At 30.9% G+C, this 15,614-nt stretch overlaps 2 protein-coding genes across 2 annotated transcripts; both read left to right on the forward strand.

Annotated features, from left to right (window-relative positions):
- Positions 1 to 445: 445 nt before the first annotated feature.
- On the forward strand, positions 446 to 3,080 carry LOC126667290 (probable protein phosphatase 2C 2). The gene is made up of 5 exons (XM_050360261.2): positions 446 to 1,216; positions 1,640 to 1,804; positions 2,237 to 2,407; positions 2,487 to 2,666; positions 2,752 to 3,080. The coding sequence occupies exons 1-5, from the start codon at positions 653 to 655 to the stop codon at positions 2,899 to 2,901; spliced, it is 1,230 nt and encodes a 409-aa protein (XP_050216218.1). The 5' UTR covers positions 446 to 652; the 3' UTR covers positions 2,902 to 3,080.
- Positions 3,081 to 7,744: 4,664 nt separating this feature from the next.
- On the forward strand, positions 7,745 to 15,243 carry LOC126667749 (histidine--tRNA ligase, cytoplasmic). The gene is made up of 7 exons (XM_050360811.2): positions 7,745 to 9,177; positions 9,836 to 10,015; positions 11,420 to 11,677; positions 12,229 to 12,363; positions 13,137 to 13,418; positions 14,099 to 14,227; positions 14,586 to 15,243. Exons 1-7 carry the CDS (start codon positions 7,822 to 7,824, stop codon positions 14,913 to 14,915), a joined length of 2,670 nt encoding a protein of 889 aa, XP_050216768.1. The 5' UTR covers positions 7,745 to 7,821; the 3' UTR covers positions 14,916 to 15,243.
- The last annotated feature ends 371 nt before the right edge of the window (positions 15,244 to 15,614 follow it).

The raw sequence follows: 15,614 nt of genomic DNA on the forward strand, positions 1-15,614 counted from the left end.
ATTATTTAATTATGGTTATTATAAAACCAAAAGAAGAATAAATTCAGTATGAAAGAAAAAATTAATAACCAAATATATTATATTTACTTTTACACAAATTCTTAACTAATTTAATATTATTTATAAATAAAAAATTGATATAATTATAATAAATTTATTAATATATTCATTGACGAGTTACGTTACGAGTCACGTGCATAGCACGTAATGCGAAACTAGTAAAATATAAATGTAGTCGGTTGAAATAAAAGAAAATGTAACACTAAAATATAAAATAGTTTTGCATTAAATTCCAATAACTCAACAACGTCCTGCATCTGACCATTTCTTTGGGTTTGAAAGTGTCAATTTCCTCTGAATCATCAATAATATATACCTTTATCTGTTTCTTTTTAATCCTTTTTTGCACTACAAGTTAATTACCAAGCCGTTAATTACAATTCCTTGTTTGACCAGTTAAGCATAATTTATCACTAAATTAGTGTTTCACCCTTCATATTTTCTCACCTCTCTTTTCTATAATTTGAATTCGTTTCTTCTTTGATTTTCAAATTTGCATGCATCACACAACGCCCTTTACTTTTTCTCAATCAACAATTTTCATGCAATTGCGCCCACAGCCACAAGATTTTATATTTTTTGACAAAAAGATATGATACACTTTGAAGATTTTTTGAGGAGATTTTCTGTTATTTCTCTTCAAACCCTTACAAACCTAATAATTTCCATGGCTTCTTTATGCCTTACTTCTCCTACTACTTCTTCGTCGTCGTCGTCGTCTTCTTTGCCTTCTCCTCTTTCATGGGTTAGCCACTTATTTCTTGAACCGCCACAGCCTCAGCAACAGCAAGCTGAGGATATTTACAGCAGTAAAAATAATATTATTTTCAAAGATGTTATTAGTGAAAAGAAAAGGAAGGGTAATTTGCATGATGATGAGCATTTTGAAGCTTATCAGAAGAGTTTGCATGATAAGTGTGGCTCAAGTGTGGGAGAGAATAATATTAAGGGTATGAAATTGAAAAGGAGGCCTGCAAAATTGGTTGTGCCTGAATATTGTCCAAGGCTTGAGTTTGGTGACAAGGATAAGAAATTGGAGAAGAAAGAATTTGAGGTTCAAGGGAAAGATTTCTGTTTGGCTAGCAAGAAAGGAAGGAGAGAAGTTATGGAAGATGGATATGGAGTGATGCTTGATATACTAGGAGATCCTAAGCAAGTAAGTTGATTCATTATATACAAGTTGTACCTAAATTTTTCGAGTTTTATGTTTCAACGTTTCTATGCTTGTTAACTATGATGTTCCGTTAGAACGTTTTCGTTTCAGCGTTTCTATTTGTGTATAAATGAAATCTAAAATCTTTTAGGTAAAATGTATAGAATAATTCTTTCTCTACGAACGCGAATAATCAAACTGTGGAACAATGCCAATTTAGTTCTGAAATATTTATTAAAAAATTAAAAATGGTCGGAAATTGAATTACAAATCTTTGATTACACAAGGTCAGATACCATTCCGAATAATCATTGATCAATTGAAAAGTTCAATAGTATTTTTACATCTCCAATGTCACTTCTTTTAATTTTACGTTCAGATTTAGATTTTAATTTTCTTGTTTTCACCATTATTTATATGACGCAGGCATTTTTTGCTGTGATTGACGGACATGGAGGCCGGGCAGCGGCGGATTTTGTAGCTGAAAATTTAGGAAAGAACATTGTAAAAGGTCTTGAAACTGCCGGAGAACAACCGGAAAAAGCTATTCGCAGCGGTTACATGGTTACTGATAAAGAGTTTCTTAGCCAGGTAAACTTTGAAAAACCTTTGACTTGACTTGGTCTACATTTAAAGATGTACGTAAAATTAAGCATATTCACATTATTTTTACATACTAACAAATTAATCATGTGACAAGTTCAACATTTGTTTTGTTTGATTATTTAAATGTGTGCAATTGTTGACCTAAACCGATGAATATATATGTGGTTGGGGTATGTAAGTTTTCCTCAATTTGTGTATTTTACTATAATTAGAAGCATCTTATTTATTGGTCTCGTATATTAATATATTCACATTACAAACCTAACAATATTTTAATATTGAGTGCTACAATTAAATTAATTCCTCTATATGGGGTTGCACGATGGGCAGTCCTATTCCTTTCGTCACTATTTTTTTATAAAATAAATTTATATGACCAAATTGGCATAAATATGGTACGTCAATTTTGTGTTACAGGAAGTAAGTAGTGGAGCATGTGCAGCTAGTGTAGTGCTGAGAAATGGAGAATTACATGTAGCAAATGTGGGTGATTGTAGAGTAGTTATGAGTAGGAAAGGAGTAGCCGATACATTAACAATCGATCATCGAGTTAGCCGGGAAGATGAGCGTATTCGCATCGAGAATTCCGTAAGTTTATAATTAATTATCAAAATGGATTATCTACAAAATTCAATAATACATGTAGTAATAAATAAGATTATTGCAGGGTGGTTTTGTGCAATGCCGGAATGGAATGTGGCGAGTTCAAGGATCGCTTGCGATTTCTAGAGCTATCGGAGACTTACATTTGAAAGAATGGATAATTTCTGAACCTGAAATTAAAACCATTCCACTAACTTCTGATTCCCAGTTTCTCATAATGGCTTCTGATGGACTTTGGGATAAGGTATAATTAAAATAAACTTAATTTTATTTAATGTTTCAGTAACAGTTTATAAATTTGATATATTTTTTCCTTACGAAAAATGCAGGTGAATGAGCAAGAAGCAGTTGATATAGTTTTAAGAGGCAAGAATTCAGTCGAGGCTTGCAAAAAGCTTATAGAAATATCATTTAATAGAGGCAATTTAGATGATATAACTGTAATGCTCATAAACCTTCAAAACTTCATCGTAAATTAAAACTATATATTATACATGCATAATTAAACCTATTGTACATATATATTCTGGAAGAGTTTTTGTAAGAATGCGGCAACAATATTTTGGACCAGATTTCGTCGTTTCAGCTCCTCTTTTTCAAAGAAAAAAATAGATACATTTTTGTAAATTTCATGTCTTCCTAATTTAGTTTATTTAAATTTTTATTTGTTAAATGATAATACATTTTAAGGGTGTGCACTATTCACGTATAATCAAATTAACCGACCAAAGCAAACTGAAACTTTTATGTGGTTCGATATTCGACTAATTCGGTTCTGTTAATAATTTTGAAATTTTAGGCTTATTCGAATTGGTCGGTTTTTGGTATAATTTTTTGAATTAACTAAACCGGTCAAATTAACTAAATTACATATATATGAGTTTTTTCTTTTAATTAATCAACTTTCATTAAATCGAATATGTAACATTTAGGCGTCACTTGGTTCAAGAATATACAATTTCCGGGAAGTTAATTACTGAGAAAGTTAATGTAGAGGAAATTAATATTTCATTGCTTGGTTCACTTAATAACTTTCCGAAAAGTTATATTTTATTTTTAGTTAATTAAAATCTAATGGCAATATTACCCTTAATAACTAAATGAGCTTTTTATATGAAATACTGTTTTTTCTCCAACATTTACTTTTATACCACCCCTTCTAAATCTTTACATTTCATACCAGCTTTTTTTTCTTTTATACTACTTTTTGAAAAAACTTTACTTTTTATATTAATTCACATTTTCCATCATTTTCTTTCATCATTTTTAATTATTGTTTTCACCATTATATTCCTGCACTTAATATTTATCACATATTTTAATTTCAATTTTTTTTAATTTTTTGGATTTTTTTGGATTTTGACTTTTTTTTTTACTGCTGATGTTTTTCGTCAGTTTTAATATCAACATGAAATCAACACGAAATCAACATATGTAATAAATTCACTAAGATTAAAAATTTCAATCTTTTTTTGCACTAATTTTTATTTCTTTAAACATTTTTTCAATTTGATATCAATTTTTTTATTTTATTTCACATATAATGTATTCTTTTTCGTTAATGTTAAATCAAGTAAATATCAACATAATATCAACACAATATCAACAAGATCAACATTGTAAAATTACAATAATTTAACATCATTATTGTCTTCTTCACCGATGATAAAATCAACAAAATATCAACCGAAAATCAACACAATATCAACACTGTAGTATTACAATAATTCAACATCATTATATGTCTTCTCTTTGATGCTACCATATCATTTCTAGTCTCAATTTAATTTAATTTAATTTTTTTAGTTGATTTCACAGACAATATTATCTTATTTTTCAATATTAAAATATAAAAAAATCAGTTGATATCAATATAATATCAACATAAAGTCAACATAAAATCAACAACACTGTAACATTACAATAATTCAGCAATCAATCATCATCAAGAAATCGTTTTGCAGAATAAAAAAACGCAGAAACACAAAAAAATGCAAAAATAACAGAATTTTATTCTATAAAATCACAAAATTATTCTACATAACATGAAATGAGTATTAGATTCTTTAACTATACTCTTTATACATGTTTAATGGTGAAAAAACAGTAATAAATAAACAAATTACAGATCTGAAAAATAAAAGAAAGAACAAAAAATTTCAGATCTGAAATTAAAACGATAAAAGAAAGCTAACGGCGAGACGAAGGCTGAACGATGAAAATGGAACGGCGGAGGCGGATTGATGCAAAAAATAAAAAGTGAGTTGAGAGAGAAAGGAGACAGAAATCTGAGGAGAGAGAAAATAATTTTGTTTATGAGGGTTTGTGCTATTAGGGTTCTATTTATATGAATGGTATAAAAGTAATAATTTTTTTTTGTATGGTAGTTTTAAAATGTCAAACATGAGTCAGTATAAAAGTAAATCAAACTTGAATGTTGGTTATTTGAGTATAAAAACCCTAACTAAATTGGCTAATTAAATGTAGGGATATATTTGTATTTTAATTAATTTAACTAGGGAAGATGAACTAACCTAGATTTTGCTAGGGAAGTCATTTCCTTAATTAAAAGGAAGTCAACCCCTTAACTTTCCGGGAAGTAGATTGGAAAAAGTGAACCAAGTGAGAAAAAAATGTTATTTCCCGGAAAGTTACGCTCCTTAGTGAACTTACTCAAATCAAGTGAGGCCTTATATTTGTTAAAAAATTTGAAAAAATTTAAAAATTAAAACGATGACCTGATTCGCATATTACTTATGAAAAGAAAAAGTAATCTACTATTTTGCTAATGAAGTGCAATCTTCGATCAAATTTTTCCATCATCCGCAAATTAATTTATGATATCAGAAACTAACCATGCATGCTAACTGCTTCTACCCTATCTAACAAATCTTTCATTAAAAGGGGACAATAAACCTTTTATAAAAAAAAGGATAACAAATCTTTCACAAATAAAGTATAAAAGTAAATTTTCAAAAACACAAAAAGAAAAATATAGTATTAAAAAATAAATAAAACTACTGCATCCCATAAGCCATTTCATTTTTGTTATTGAAATTTTTTTAATCTATTTTTGATTTTTAATTTGCCTTATATATCTGCTTCGTTGATAAATTCTAATTCACAAATAATATGATAAGTTGGCTATTTAATATTTTTATCAAATTAAAATAACATAAAAAGAGATGACTACCATAAACAGCAAAAATAAATTATTGACGACAGTTGAAGAAAAAATATGAAAAAAATTATTGACGGCTAAAATTTCTTTTAGAGAGGAAAGATAGGTTTTCTAGAAAAAAGTTTGAACTAAATACATTTTTGATAATTTAATTATTTTAAGGATGAAAAAAAAAATCAAAACAACTAATAGGATGATAATATCATATTTTTTTTTATTTGAAAAAAATATAAACAAGTTCTTAATTTTTAAAAACATTCAAATAAATTTTAAATGAATAATTAATTAATTTTTATTTAGAAGTTAAATAAATTAAAAAATTAATTAATGCCACTTCCATCTCCGGCACCGACTGACTCCACCGCGACCCCCCGGAGCAGTGGAAAAGGAGTTATCGCTCCTCTTGAGACTTGAAAAAAAGCTATTCAGCTCCTTCCCACAAAAAAGGAGCAAACCACTCCTTCTTTTTGGAGAAGAAGAGTTGTTCCTTCTCAAATATGAGAAACAGCAGTAGCTCCCCTTTTCTGATACCAACGGAGAAGGAGCTCTGTCGGGTTGCGGAGATTTTTTTCCAGCGAAGTATTTTTAATTTTTCTTGTAAGTCGACTTCGTTTTGTTGTGTGTAGGGTATTTTTTTAATGGTTTTTCATTTTAAAAGGTTGTTGATAATTACTATATATTTAATAAAAAATAATTATTATTTGTTGATTTTAGTGAGGTAGAAGGCTTTTTTTATATTATTAATAGCATTAACGTCTAATTAGAATGTATGCTAAAAATGAAGGACTATTTTGAACATTGTTCTAAGTGAAAAAAGGTCAATTTAATATTTTTGGGTACAATTGAAACATAAAAAAGCAAATAAAAATATTATTGAAGATTCTCCTACGTCGGGATATAATTGCATAAGGGGCTAAAAGTGGGAGGTTTTTGAGTGATTAAACTTTTTAAAATTATGTAATAGCAATTCTATAAAATTAATTTTTATAAACCAAACTAATGAATTTCGAAATTGTTATTTTACATATATATGGTGTTATTTTTATAATATAAACTACATATATAGTGTTAATAACAAAATAATTGATTAATTTAGTTTTAATTTTGTAATAATTTGCATTGATAAAATTGATTAATCGGTTAATCAAAATAACCACTGAATAAAATAATTAGTTTGGCATAATTATATATAATTCAGTTACAGTTATGAAAATTAGAACAAATTTAATTTCAGTTAATTTAGTTTTAGTTTAAATCTATGATCAAAGTGACGGCTACATATCTCTAGTACATTTATGTGTACTAATATATACTTGATTTTTTTTTGGTTAATTAACATTTCTTTATGATTTTTTGTATTTAATTTTTTGTATTTAATATGTCTTAAATTTTTGCAATTTGTTTTTTTTATTAATTGGAGAAGATGAGCGTTGGCAGGGAAAAATTGACTTCATATATATATATATATATCAAAACAGAAATTTGCTTAATTACAAGGTACGACGACCTAAAACAAAATTCAGCTTATGAATATGAGACCTATAATATAATTTTCTTAAAACATTATTCATATATAAAATTATGAAAAAATAGTTGGAGTAATTATTGATATTTTTATTAAATAATTTCATTATAATAATTAGTCGAAAAATTTTCATAGATTATATCTACTAAGTTTTCGAGCTTATTATCTGTATTTGATATTAAAAAGTCTTCATACTATGACACCTCTCACATTTGACATAATTCATAGTTTAGCCTCTTTTATTTGAAAATCAAACGATATAGCTCTCCACTTTTATTACTGTCAATGATTTAGTCCTTCCGTTCATTTTTAGTGTTAGTCAATAAAGTTAAAATATTATATGATCCCTTATTTTTATTTTTCTCAACAATTTGGTCCCTCATTTTGATTTTTGTCAACAATTTCGTCACTCAATTAATTTATTCCTAAGTCCTTTGACTTCGTTGACTAAAATAAAAAATGAACGGATAAACTTGACAAAAAAAAGGGGCCTTATCGTTTAATTTTCAAACATGAAGGACTAAAGTGTGAATTGTGTTAAATATGAGGAGTCTCATAGTAATTTGCTTTAAATTGAACCACAACCCGACCCGACCTGTCTGTTTGCCATATCAATTAAAACCCTAATCAATAGTCCGTCTTCTTCACTTCACTCTCTTTCAGTTACTCCGTCTTAAACCAGGTCATCTTCCAATGGCGGGAAAGACAGACGGAGTAGTAAAACTAGTAATCCTAGGCGGCAAGGGTTCCTCTCTCACTTCCTCTTCTCTCTATTCAATCGCCACCGGTAAATCACAATTACGTAATGACTCATCGGCGATCGATAGATTAGTCGCCGCCGATCATAAAAACGCTCAAGAAACCTCTGTCACCTCATTCAAGCAGCATTTTCTCATCGACAGCTTTACACCTCTCGAAACACGCGCCTCTCTTATTTATCTCCTTAACAAGCTCCTTTACTCGTCATCCAATGTCCGTTCATCTATCCCTATTTTCATTTCTCAAACCCTAAATTCAAAACCAGACGGTTTTGATTTTGATGATTCAACTGAAATTGCTGACAAGGAGCGTGGTTTGATTGATAAATCATCTGCTTATGTGTATGGAATTTGTGCAATTTTGGACCATGAAGCTAGCTGTTTAGCCACCGTTATTGATGCTGTGGCAGCTTTGTCTTGCGAAGCGTGTAAAGCTGATGTGGCGGCGTTTGGGAGTATGGATAGTGGAGATGGGTATGTTGATAAGGATGCTGTTGGTGTTGCTGGGGATTTGAAGGTTTTGCTTAATGGGTCTGTATTAGTGGGTAAATTACGAAATGAAGTGTTTTCTAAGATTCCGAAGATCAATGGGAGATTGAGAGAGACGGTGAAATCAGTTCATTCCATGACGCGAGTGGCCTTGAATTCCAGGGATGAAGTTTATGAGGGCGACGCTATACCTGCAGTATTGGCATTGGCTGTGGCACTGCAAAAATTGGGGAAGAGTAGCTTATGTCGGGCGAAAATGAATTTAGATGTAATAGGAGATGAGAGTTTGAAGAATGGTCTGATTAGTTTATTTGAGAGTAAATGTGTGATTGAAGATGTGCTGATGAATGCCTATAAGTTGGTTTTGAATTCAAGTTTTGAGGAGGATAATGCAAAATTTGCGCATGAAGTGCATGGTCTGTTGGGGATTGTGTGGAAAATTGTTGCTTGGGAGGGGATAACGGCGTTTGTTGCCCTGGAAGGCAAGGAATCGATTAGCGGAAAAGGTGTTGAAGCAGTTGAAGTGGAGGGAAAGGGTGATAAGGTGGGAAAAAAGGGTGAAAAAAAGAAGAAGAAAAAGAATGTTCTTGGGAAAGGAACTAGTGTGATTGTACAGTTAATTAAGGATAGGTTGCAGGGGAAAGGAGGAGATTCTAGTGACAGTTTGCAGGTATTGGAAATATGGGTTGCAGATCTTCTTATGTATTTTGATCCAAAAGGACCCGAGTTTGATGACATGGTCCAAAAAGTGAAAGAGATTGTGGAAAGTAATGAAAGTAGAAGACTCCCTAAACTTCCCAAGGTAGTAAATTGCACTTGAAATTTCTCGTTTGTTATATTCTGCTTCGATGCTCATGCCAGTCCTTTATTCTTGTTTTATGAGTTTATGTTAAAAGTGTAGAAAATAGAGGTAATGGTTAAGTTTTCCTTCGGGAATAGACGGATAGTGAATAGTACCATCTAATAGAAACCGTATTCATTTTTTACTACTAATTAGAAAATATAAAAACCAAGTCATTTGGTGGATATTTTATTTGTGCAACTTAAGTTGTAAATAATGTTTTAATGATAAGTCAAACATGTGTTTCCAATATAAACTACCGAGATGATGTTACTTGAGCACGTAGGCTTAGTTAAGTGCTCAGTATCTCTTCTGTTTCTACAGGTATCTTCTGCTCCTACAGATGTCTTTGCTAGTAAAATCCAATCCCATAACTCAGATGTGTTAATACATGTTGAAAGTGTTGTAATTATAGATGGTATATTGTTTTTCTGTTCTTTTGTCATTTTGTTTAGTTACATATTAGTAGTAGTCTGTATATTATATTTTGATATTTAAGGTTTCTATCAATTGAATCTATGAGACTGGTGTATTCTAGATCATTTGATTGTTTATCATCTTTTATTCGACGTGAGCTTAGTTTACTGTTCTTTTTTCTGAATAATATTTTTAATATCAGGGGACTCGTGATTTTGCCAAAGAACAAATGGCGATAAGAGAAAGAGCATTTTCAATAATAGCAGAGGTGTTCAAAAGGCATGGTGCCACAGCCCTAGACACTCCTGCATTTGAACTGAGAGAGACTCTTATGGGGAAATATGGGGAGGACTCAAAGTTAGTTTATGATCTTGCTGATCAGGTAAATTTTTTATTTGCCTTGTAAGTGATTTTGTGGATGGTTATTATTTTTGCTTTCAATATATTTATTTAATCTTTTAAATCATGATTGTGATTATAATAGTTATTGCTATAGTTGTGCAATTTTTTACTTGCATATATGCATAAACATTATACATATAAGAATCAGTTGAACTTTACAACATTACTGCATTATAAACTAATCAATTAGTTGTTCTAACATTGATAAAGTTGGTTTGAAATCAGATTTTTTAATCAATTATGTGCACAATTTTTTAATTTTATCTTTTAATCACAAACTAATACTTTAGTAAACACAAATATATAACATGTAAGTACTAAATAAAAGTAAATATTTCTCACAGCACAACTATTTTTATTCGATAAAACATTGAATTCTATGTTATGTAATCTAAATATTAACTTTTTTTTGATATTATTGCTATATTTTAATCAATTGGTACATGCGTAAGAAATTTTGTTAAATATTCAATGCACTCGTATAACTTACTATTTTCTATTAGAAAAAAAATGAAACTGCTATTTATTTATTTGCAACTATTAAGATTATAAATTTCACATAAATGATTATGAAGCAAGTAAATTAGTTTCATATACTTTTTCAGCTATTTAAACTTAGCATGGATTGTTTTAGGAAATTTAAATAGTTTAACAAATATCTTTTTTGTAGTGTGTATTTTTCAATTTTCAATTTTTAATTAAACATTTATGTCCTTATTCTAATTGGATTAAATATTGGCAATTAAATAATTGAATTTTAATATTATTAAAGTGATTTTTAAATTTCTATTCTAATGACATCCTTCTCTTCTTATTCTAACTGAATTGTACGTTGCTTTAATTTTAATTATGCTTTAATCTGAAATTAATTAATAAATGCTGATAAAATTTAAGTTATCAATAAGTTAAAAAATAGGAAGGGCCATTAATCAAATTTTGCTTCTCTCTCTCTATATACACACGCACCCACACATTACTGTCAATGCAATTTGTTTGTCCAAACAAGAAACTGGATCTGAGTTTTCTGGATGAACGAAGAGTACATTTGAATAAGCCTTGAATAATACTTAGTTATAGTTGGGCCAGTGTGTACTATGCTGGAATTTACATTTGATGTAGTAAAGGCTGTCTGTATGATGGCTGAAAAAGACTCCTGATCTAATCATAATGTCTTTGAATTAGTAAAATTTCCAAAAATTGAGAACTTTCAAATTCTGCTAGTGAAAAGTGTTGGTATTCTGATATTTTATATTTATATTAGGTATATATAATTGTTGGTTTGCTATCTTATATTCTTGCCGTACTTATTTTCATCCTTTATGCGTTACTTTTATGTGATTAAGACATGGGGATTATGTCATAACTTAATCACCATTTGCTGCAGGGTGGAGAGCTTTGTTCTCTGCGGTACGACTTAACTGTTCCATTTGCTAGATATGTGGCTATGAATGGCATCACTTCCTTTAAAAGGTATCAAATAGCTAAGGTGTATAGAAGAGATAACCCTTCTAAAGGAAGATACCGTGAATTTTACCAATGCGACTTTGATATTGCTGGTCAATACGAGGAGATGGGACCAGACTTTGAGATTGTTAAGATATTGACAGAATTGCTTGATGAACTAAATATTGGAGAATATAAAGTAAGTCCTGCTAACTTTTCTTCTTAATCTAGTTAGTATGAATTACATTTAAGAGATTCATTATGTCATGGTATTTTTTAATGGTGATCCTTTAAATGCATGCATTGACTCATTCTCATGTAACATCACCTCCAAAGGGGGATCATGTGGTAATACTTTTGTAGTTGGTACAATAGCGGTTAGGCTCTTTTGGAATGCTCAGATGGAAGCTGATATTTGGTTAAATAATATGTTCTCCACCCTCAGTTATTTTCTTATAGTTTATTACTTAAAAAGGAGTTTTGCCTATATCCTAAGTCATTTCTTATTGTGGATGAATAGAATAGAATGTAAATCCTAATTTAAAGAGGCGCCAGTTATTTCGAGAATAAGCTGCTGCTTTAATTATATGACATTTCGTGATTGGGAACATGCAATCCTGATTTCAAATGCTGTGGTATTAGCATTTCCTGGTAGCCCCCTTTGTGGTACACTGCATGTTTTCATTGTTGGTAGCTAAGTTTGAATTAAAGAGTATTTGAAATGCTTACGCAGCTGTTTTTTATTGACAGGTTAAGCTAAATCATCGGAAGTTGTTGGATGGCATGTTAGAAATTTGTGGAGTGCCCCCTGAAAAATTTCGTACTATTTGTTCAAGTATTGACAAACTAGACAAGCAATCATTTTCGCAAGTTCAAAAAGAAATGGTAAGATCATGTGCAATAAGTGCAGTCAACATGGTTTTGTAATCATGATTCTGTTCTGTTAAAAGAATAACATTCTATATTGAACCTTTGATGTTTGTCTAACCGCAACTTATGCCTGGTTAAATAATAGGTTTAAGTTTTTGCACATATTCGTATATGGCCTTCATACTTTCATGAATATGCTGTTGCTTTAATGTGAATCCTGATGGTGATGCTTGTATTATTGTAAAATTGTGTATGAATTCTATGCAATTTCATTTTCATTTATATTTTATATTTGCTATTTTGGGTTTGTCTGCTAGTATTGCCAGCTCCACTGGCCCTGCTTTTTATCCTGATTAGGAAAATGACTTTGCACAATTGTACCATTTTATTATTAACTTAATTTGTTTGAGTTTGGTTTTCTACAAGAAATGCTAAATCAAGATCATCTAATCTATAGTTTGAACTTTAAAGTGACAAGTTAGTGTCTTATCTTTTGCATGATTTGGTTTCTTTCTGTTTTCGGTGTTTATTAACTTGTAACTTGCGTAGTCTGTCTTCCTCGGTGCCCATACAAATATTATCAGTTTACGAGTTTCTCTTTATTAAATGCATCTATAGTTCTGCTTTTTTTTTTCTTCCCTTATCCTGCCTTTCTCTCTCTCGTTCTTTACCTCGCTCTTTTTGTCGTTTTGTCTTCGCAATAACTTTTTCTTTGCTCTGTTTGTGTACTGCCAATTTGATGGTAGCTTCACCTGTTGATTTCACCTAGTTTTTCTTAATATCTACAGGTTGAGGAGAAGGGATTGAGTGTGGAGGCAGCTGAAAGGATTGACACTTTTGTGAAGGAAAGTGGACAACCTAAGGAATTATTATCAAAACTTAAACAGGAGGGCAGTGAGTTCTTGGGAAATACTTCTACTAAACGTGCTATGGATGAATTAGAGATTCTATTTGAGGCTCTGGAAAAGTCAAAGTGCATTGACAAAGTGGTTTTTGATCTGAGTCTAGCTAGGGGACTAGATTATTATACAGGAGTTATATTCGAAGCTGTATTCAAAGGGAAAACACAGGTAAAGTTTCATGCATGCGTAGAAATTCCGTGTTTGAGCTTTTGCAATAGCTATCAGTTATCTCTCCTTTTTGTAACACAAAGAAATGTTTAGCATAAGTTATACTTCTCTAGTGTGGCTGTTGTATTAAAATCAATGAGCATAACAGAAATACTCATGGTTCATATCGAAATACTGATAGGGAAAGGATGTACTAGTGATATATTTTAAGAAAATTGAGAAAAGTATGAGTTATAAGTTGGTTTCAATGTGAGTGTTTAACCACAACTAAAAAACTTAATCTTACGTGGCTAGGATTTATTGTTCATGGAGCTGCCCAAGAGATTTTTAATGTTCTACCCTTTTAATAGTTGTTTCCCTGGCCATAATTGTGGGATTATCTTGTGGTTTTACTCTATAAAGTACCAACTCCCCCTGCATCGAACGTTCCTTCATTTTGAAAAACTATTTTATTTAAAAGAGGCCTGGTAGTGAGACTATCCTGGTGGCTGACATTATCAATTGAATGTAGACATGCTCCACTTATTAGCTTTTGTGCTGGTTGCTGTTGATAATTGAATTTTGACTATCAACTTAATTATTCACACTATCCCCAGCTTTTCTGTTATAATGTTATAATGCAAGCATATCACATGTGTAATGTTATGCTGGATGATATGATTAACATATTTATAACTCAGGTTGGTTCGATTGCTGCTGGTGGACGATATGACAACCTTATAGGAATGTTTGGTACAAAGCAGGTTCCAGCTGTTGGAGTCAGTCTTGGAATTGAACGAGTATTTACTATAATGGAGGACCAGAACCAGGTGACTTCAATTTGTGCAGTTTTATTTATTTATATATGAATGTTTTGTAGCATTTCTTACTGTGGACTGGTGAATTATTCTCCCCGACCTCGTCTGCAATGCAAAATCCTTTAGATATTTCATAGCTGAGTTGTGTTTGAATTCTTGTTAGTAAACGAGAAACAAGCCCCTAATTTGCACAACTGTTATTATAACGTAATGGAATAGTAAATTGACATAAAGGGAAATGGAAATCCCGATTTTTAGACTGACACCAACAGTAAGAAATCTGCTAGTAATAAAAACTCAGATGATAGTTTTGTGTTACAAAATGTCATCCATATTAAAATTGAAGGTCTCTTGTTTTTGTTGTTGGCAGAGTACACGACCTACTGAAACCCAAGTACTACTGAGTATACTAGGGGACAAAAGTAAACTACCTTTAGCTGCAGAGCTTGCCGGTGAGCTGTGGAATTCCAAGTTGAAAGCAGAATACACTGTGAGTACAAGGTTCAGTAAGCACATGGACCGTGCCAAAGAGTCGAAAATTCCATTGATGGTACTTGTGGGTGAGAAAGAACTAGAGAGAGGGATTGTAAAAATAAAGAACCTTGAGACCACAGTTGAAAAAGAGGTCTCCAGAAGTAATTTTGTTGAGGAAGTCAAGCTTGAGCTTGCAAAAATCTCGTCTGCTTCACTCCAAATGTGAATCTGTTCTTTGCCTTTCCTGTGCCATAAACAATACTACTTTTGCAGAGGCATTAACAATATTAGTCAGGTATATTCGATAATTTCTTCAAAAACGAACTAAATTATTAGGTTGCTTATTTATTTCTTCTTTTGTATTTCATGCAATATACCATTCCTTTTTATTTTTTCTTTTATGACTAATTTTTCACAAGTTTCCCCTTTTGAAGGGAAAGGGTTGTACTTGATAATGTATTGGCAAATACAATTGGCTAAAATGAGTACTGAAATTGATTCATGTTTGATAGGGACTTATTTTGGTCATTGCTATTACTATTTCATTTGATCGACATCTGAGTGTCTAATATACATGATTTGTATGGGATTATCTTCCACGATATATGTGAATTCTTGAAGTTTTAGGCACTTTTATTTTGTATTCATAGAACTTCGGCCATGTTTGGTTTATGGAATAGGTGCGGAATGGAATAGCTATTCCGTATAGAATGACAATTCTTTGCTTTGGTTCATGGAATAGGTATTCCAAAGAATTGCTATTCCATGATTTTATGGAATAAACACTCCTCTCAAAAACTAAAGAATGGCTATTCCATTCTTTATGGAATAACTATTCTATTCCATGCTATTCAATTCCATGAACCAAACATGGCCTTCGGGGTTTACTTTCAAGAGCATAATGTATAGTTGACTCCACTATGAT

This window comes from Mercurialis annua, linkage group LG2, assembly GCF_937616625.2.
Source record: "Mercurialis annua linkage group LG2, ddMerAnnu1.2, whole genome shotgun sequence".
Lineage (NCBI taxonomy): Eukaryota > Viridiplantae > Streptophyta > Magnoliopsida > Malpighiales > Euphorbiaceae > Mercurialis > Mercurialis annua.

Excerpts from the sequence above, each read along its gene's own strand:
- LOC126667290 (XM_050360261.2), top strand. The coding sequence starts at position 653 with ATGATACACTTTGAAGATTTTTTGAGGAGATTTTCTGTTATTTCTCTT. Across the intron at positions 1,805-2,236 it reads ATAAAGAGTTTCTTAGCCAG|GAAGTAAGTAGTGGAGCATG; the intron begins GTAAACTTTGAA and ends TTTGTGTTACAG. Across the intron at positions 2,667-2,751 it reads CTGATGGACTTTGGGATAAG|GTGAATGAGCAAGAAGCAGT; the intron begins GTATAATTAAAA and ends CGAAAAATGCAG.
- LOC126667749 (XM_050360811.2), top strand. The coding sequence starts at position 7,822 with ATGGCGGGAAAGACAGACGGAGTAGTAAAACTAGTAATCCTAGGCGGC. Across the intron at positions 11,678-12,228 it reads TAAATATTGGAGAATATAAA|GTTAAGCTAAATCATCGGAA; the intron begins GTAAGTCCTGCT and ends TTTTATTGACAG. Across the intron at positions 12,364-13,136 it reads CGCAAGTTCAAAAAGAAATG|GTTGAGGAGAAGGGATTGAG; the intron begins GTAAGATCATGT and ends TAATATCTACAG.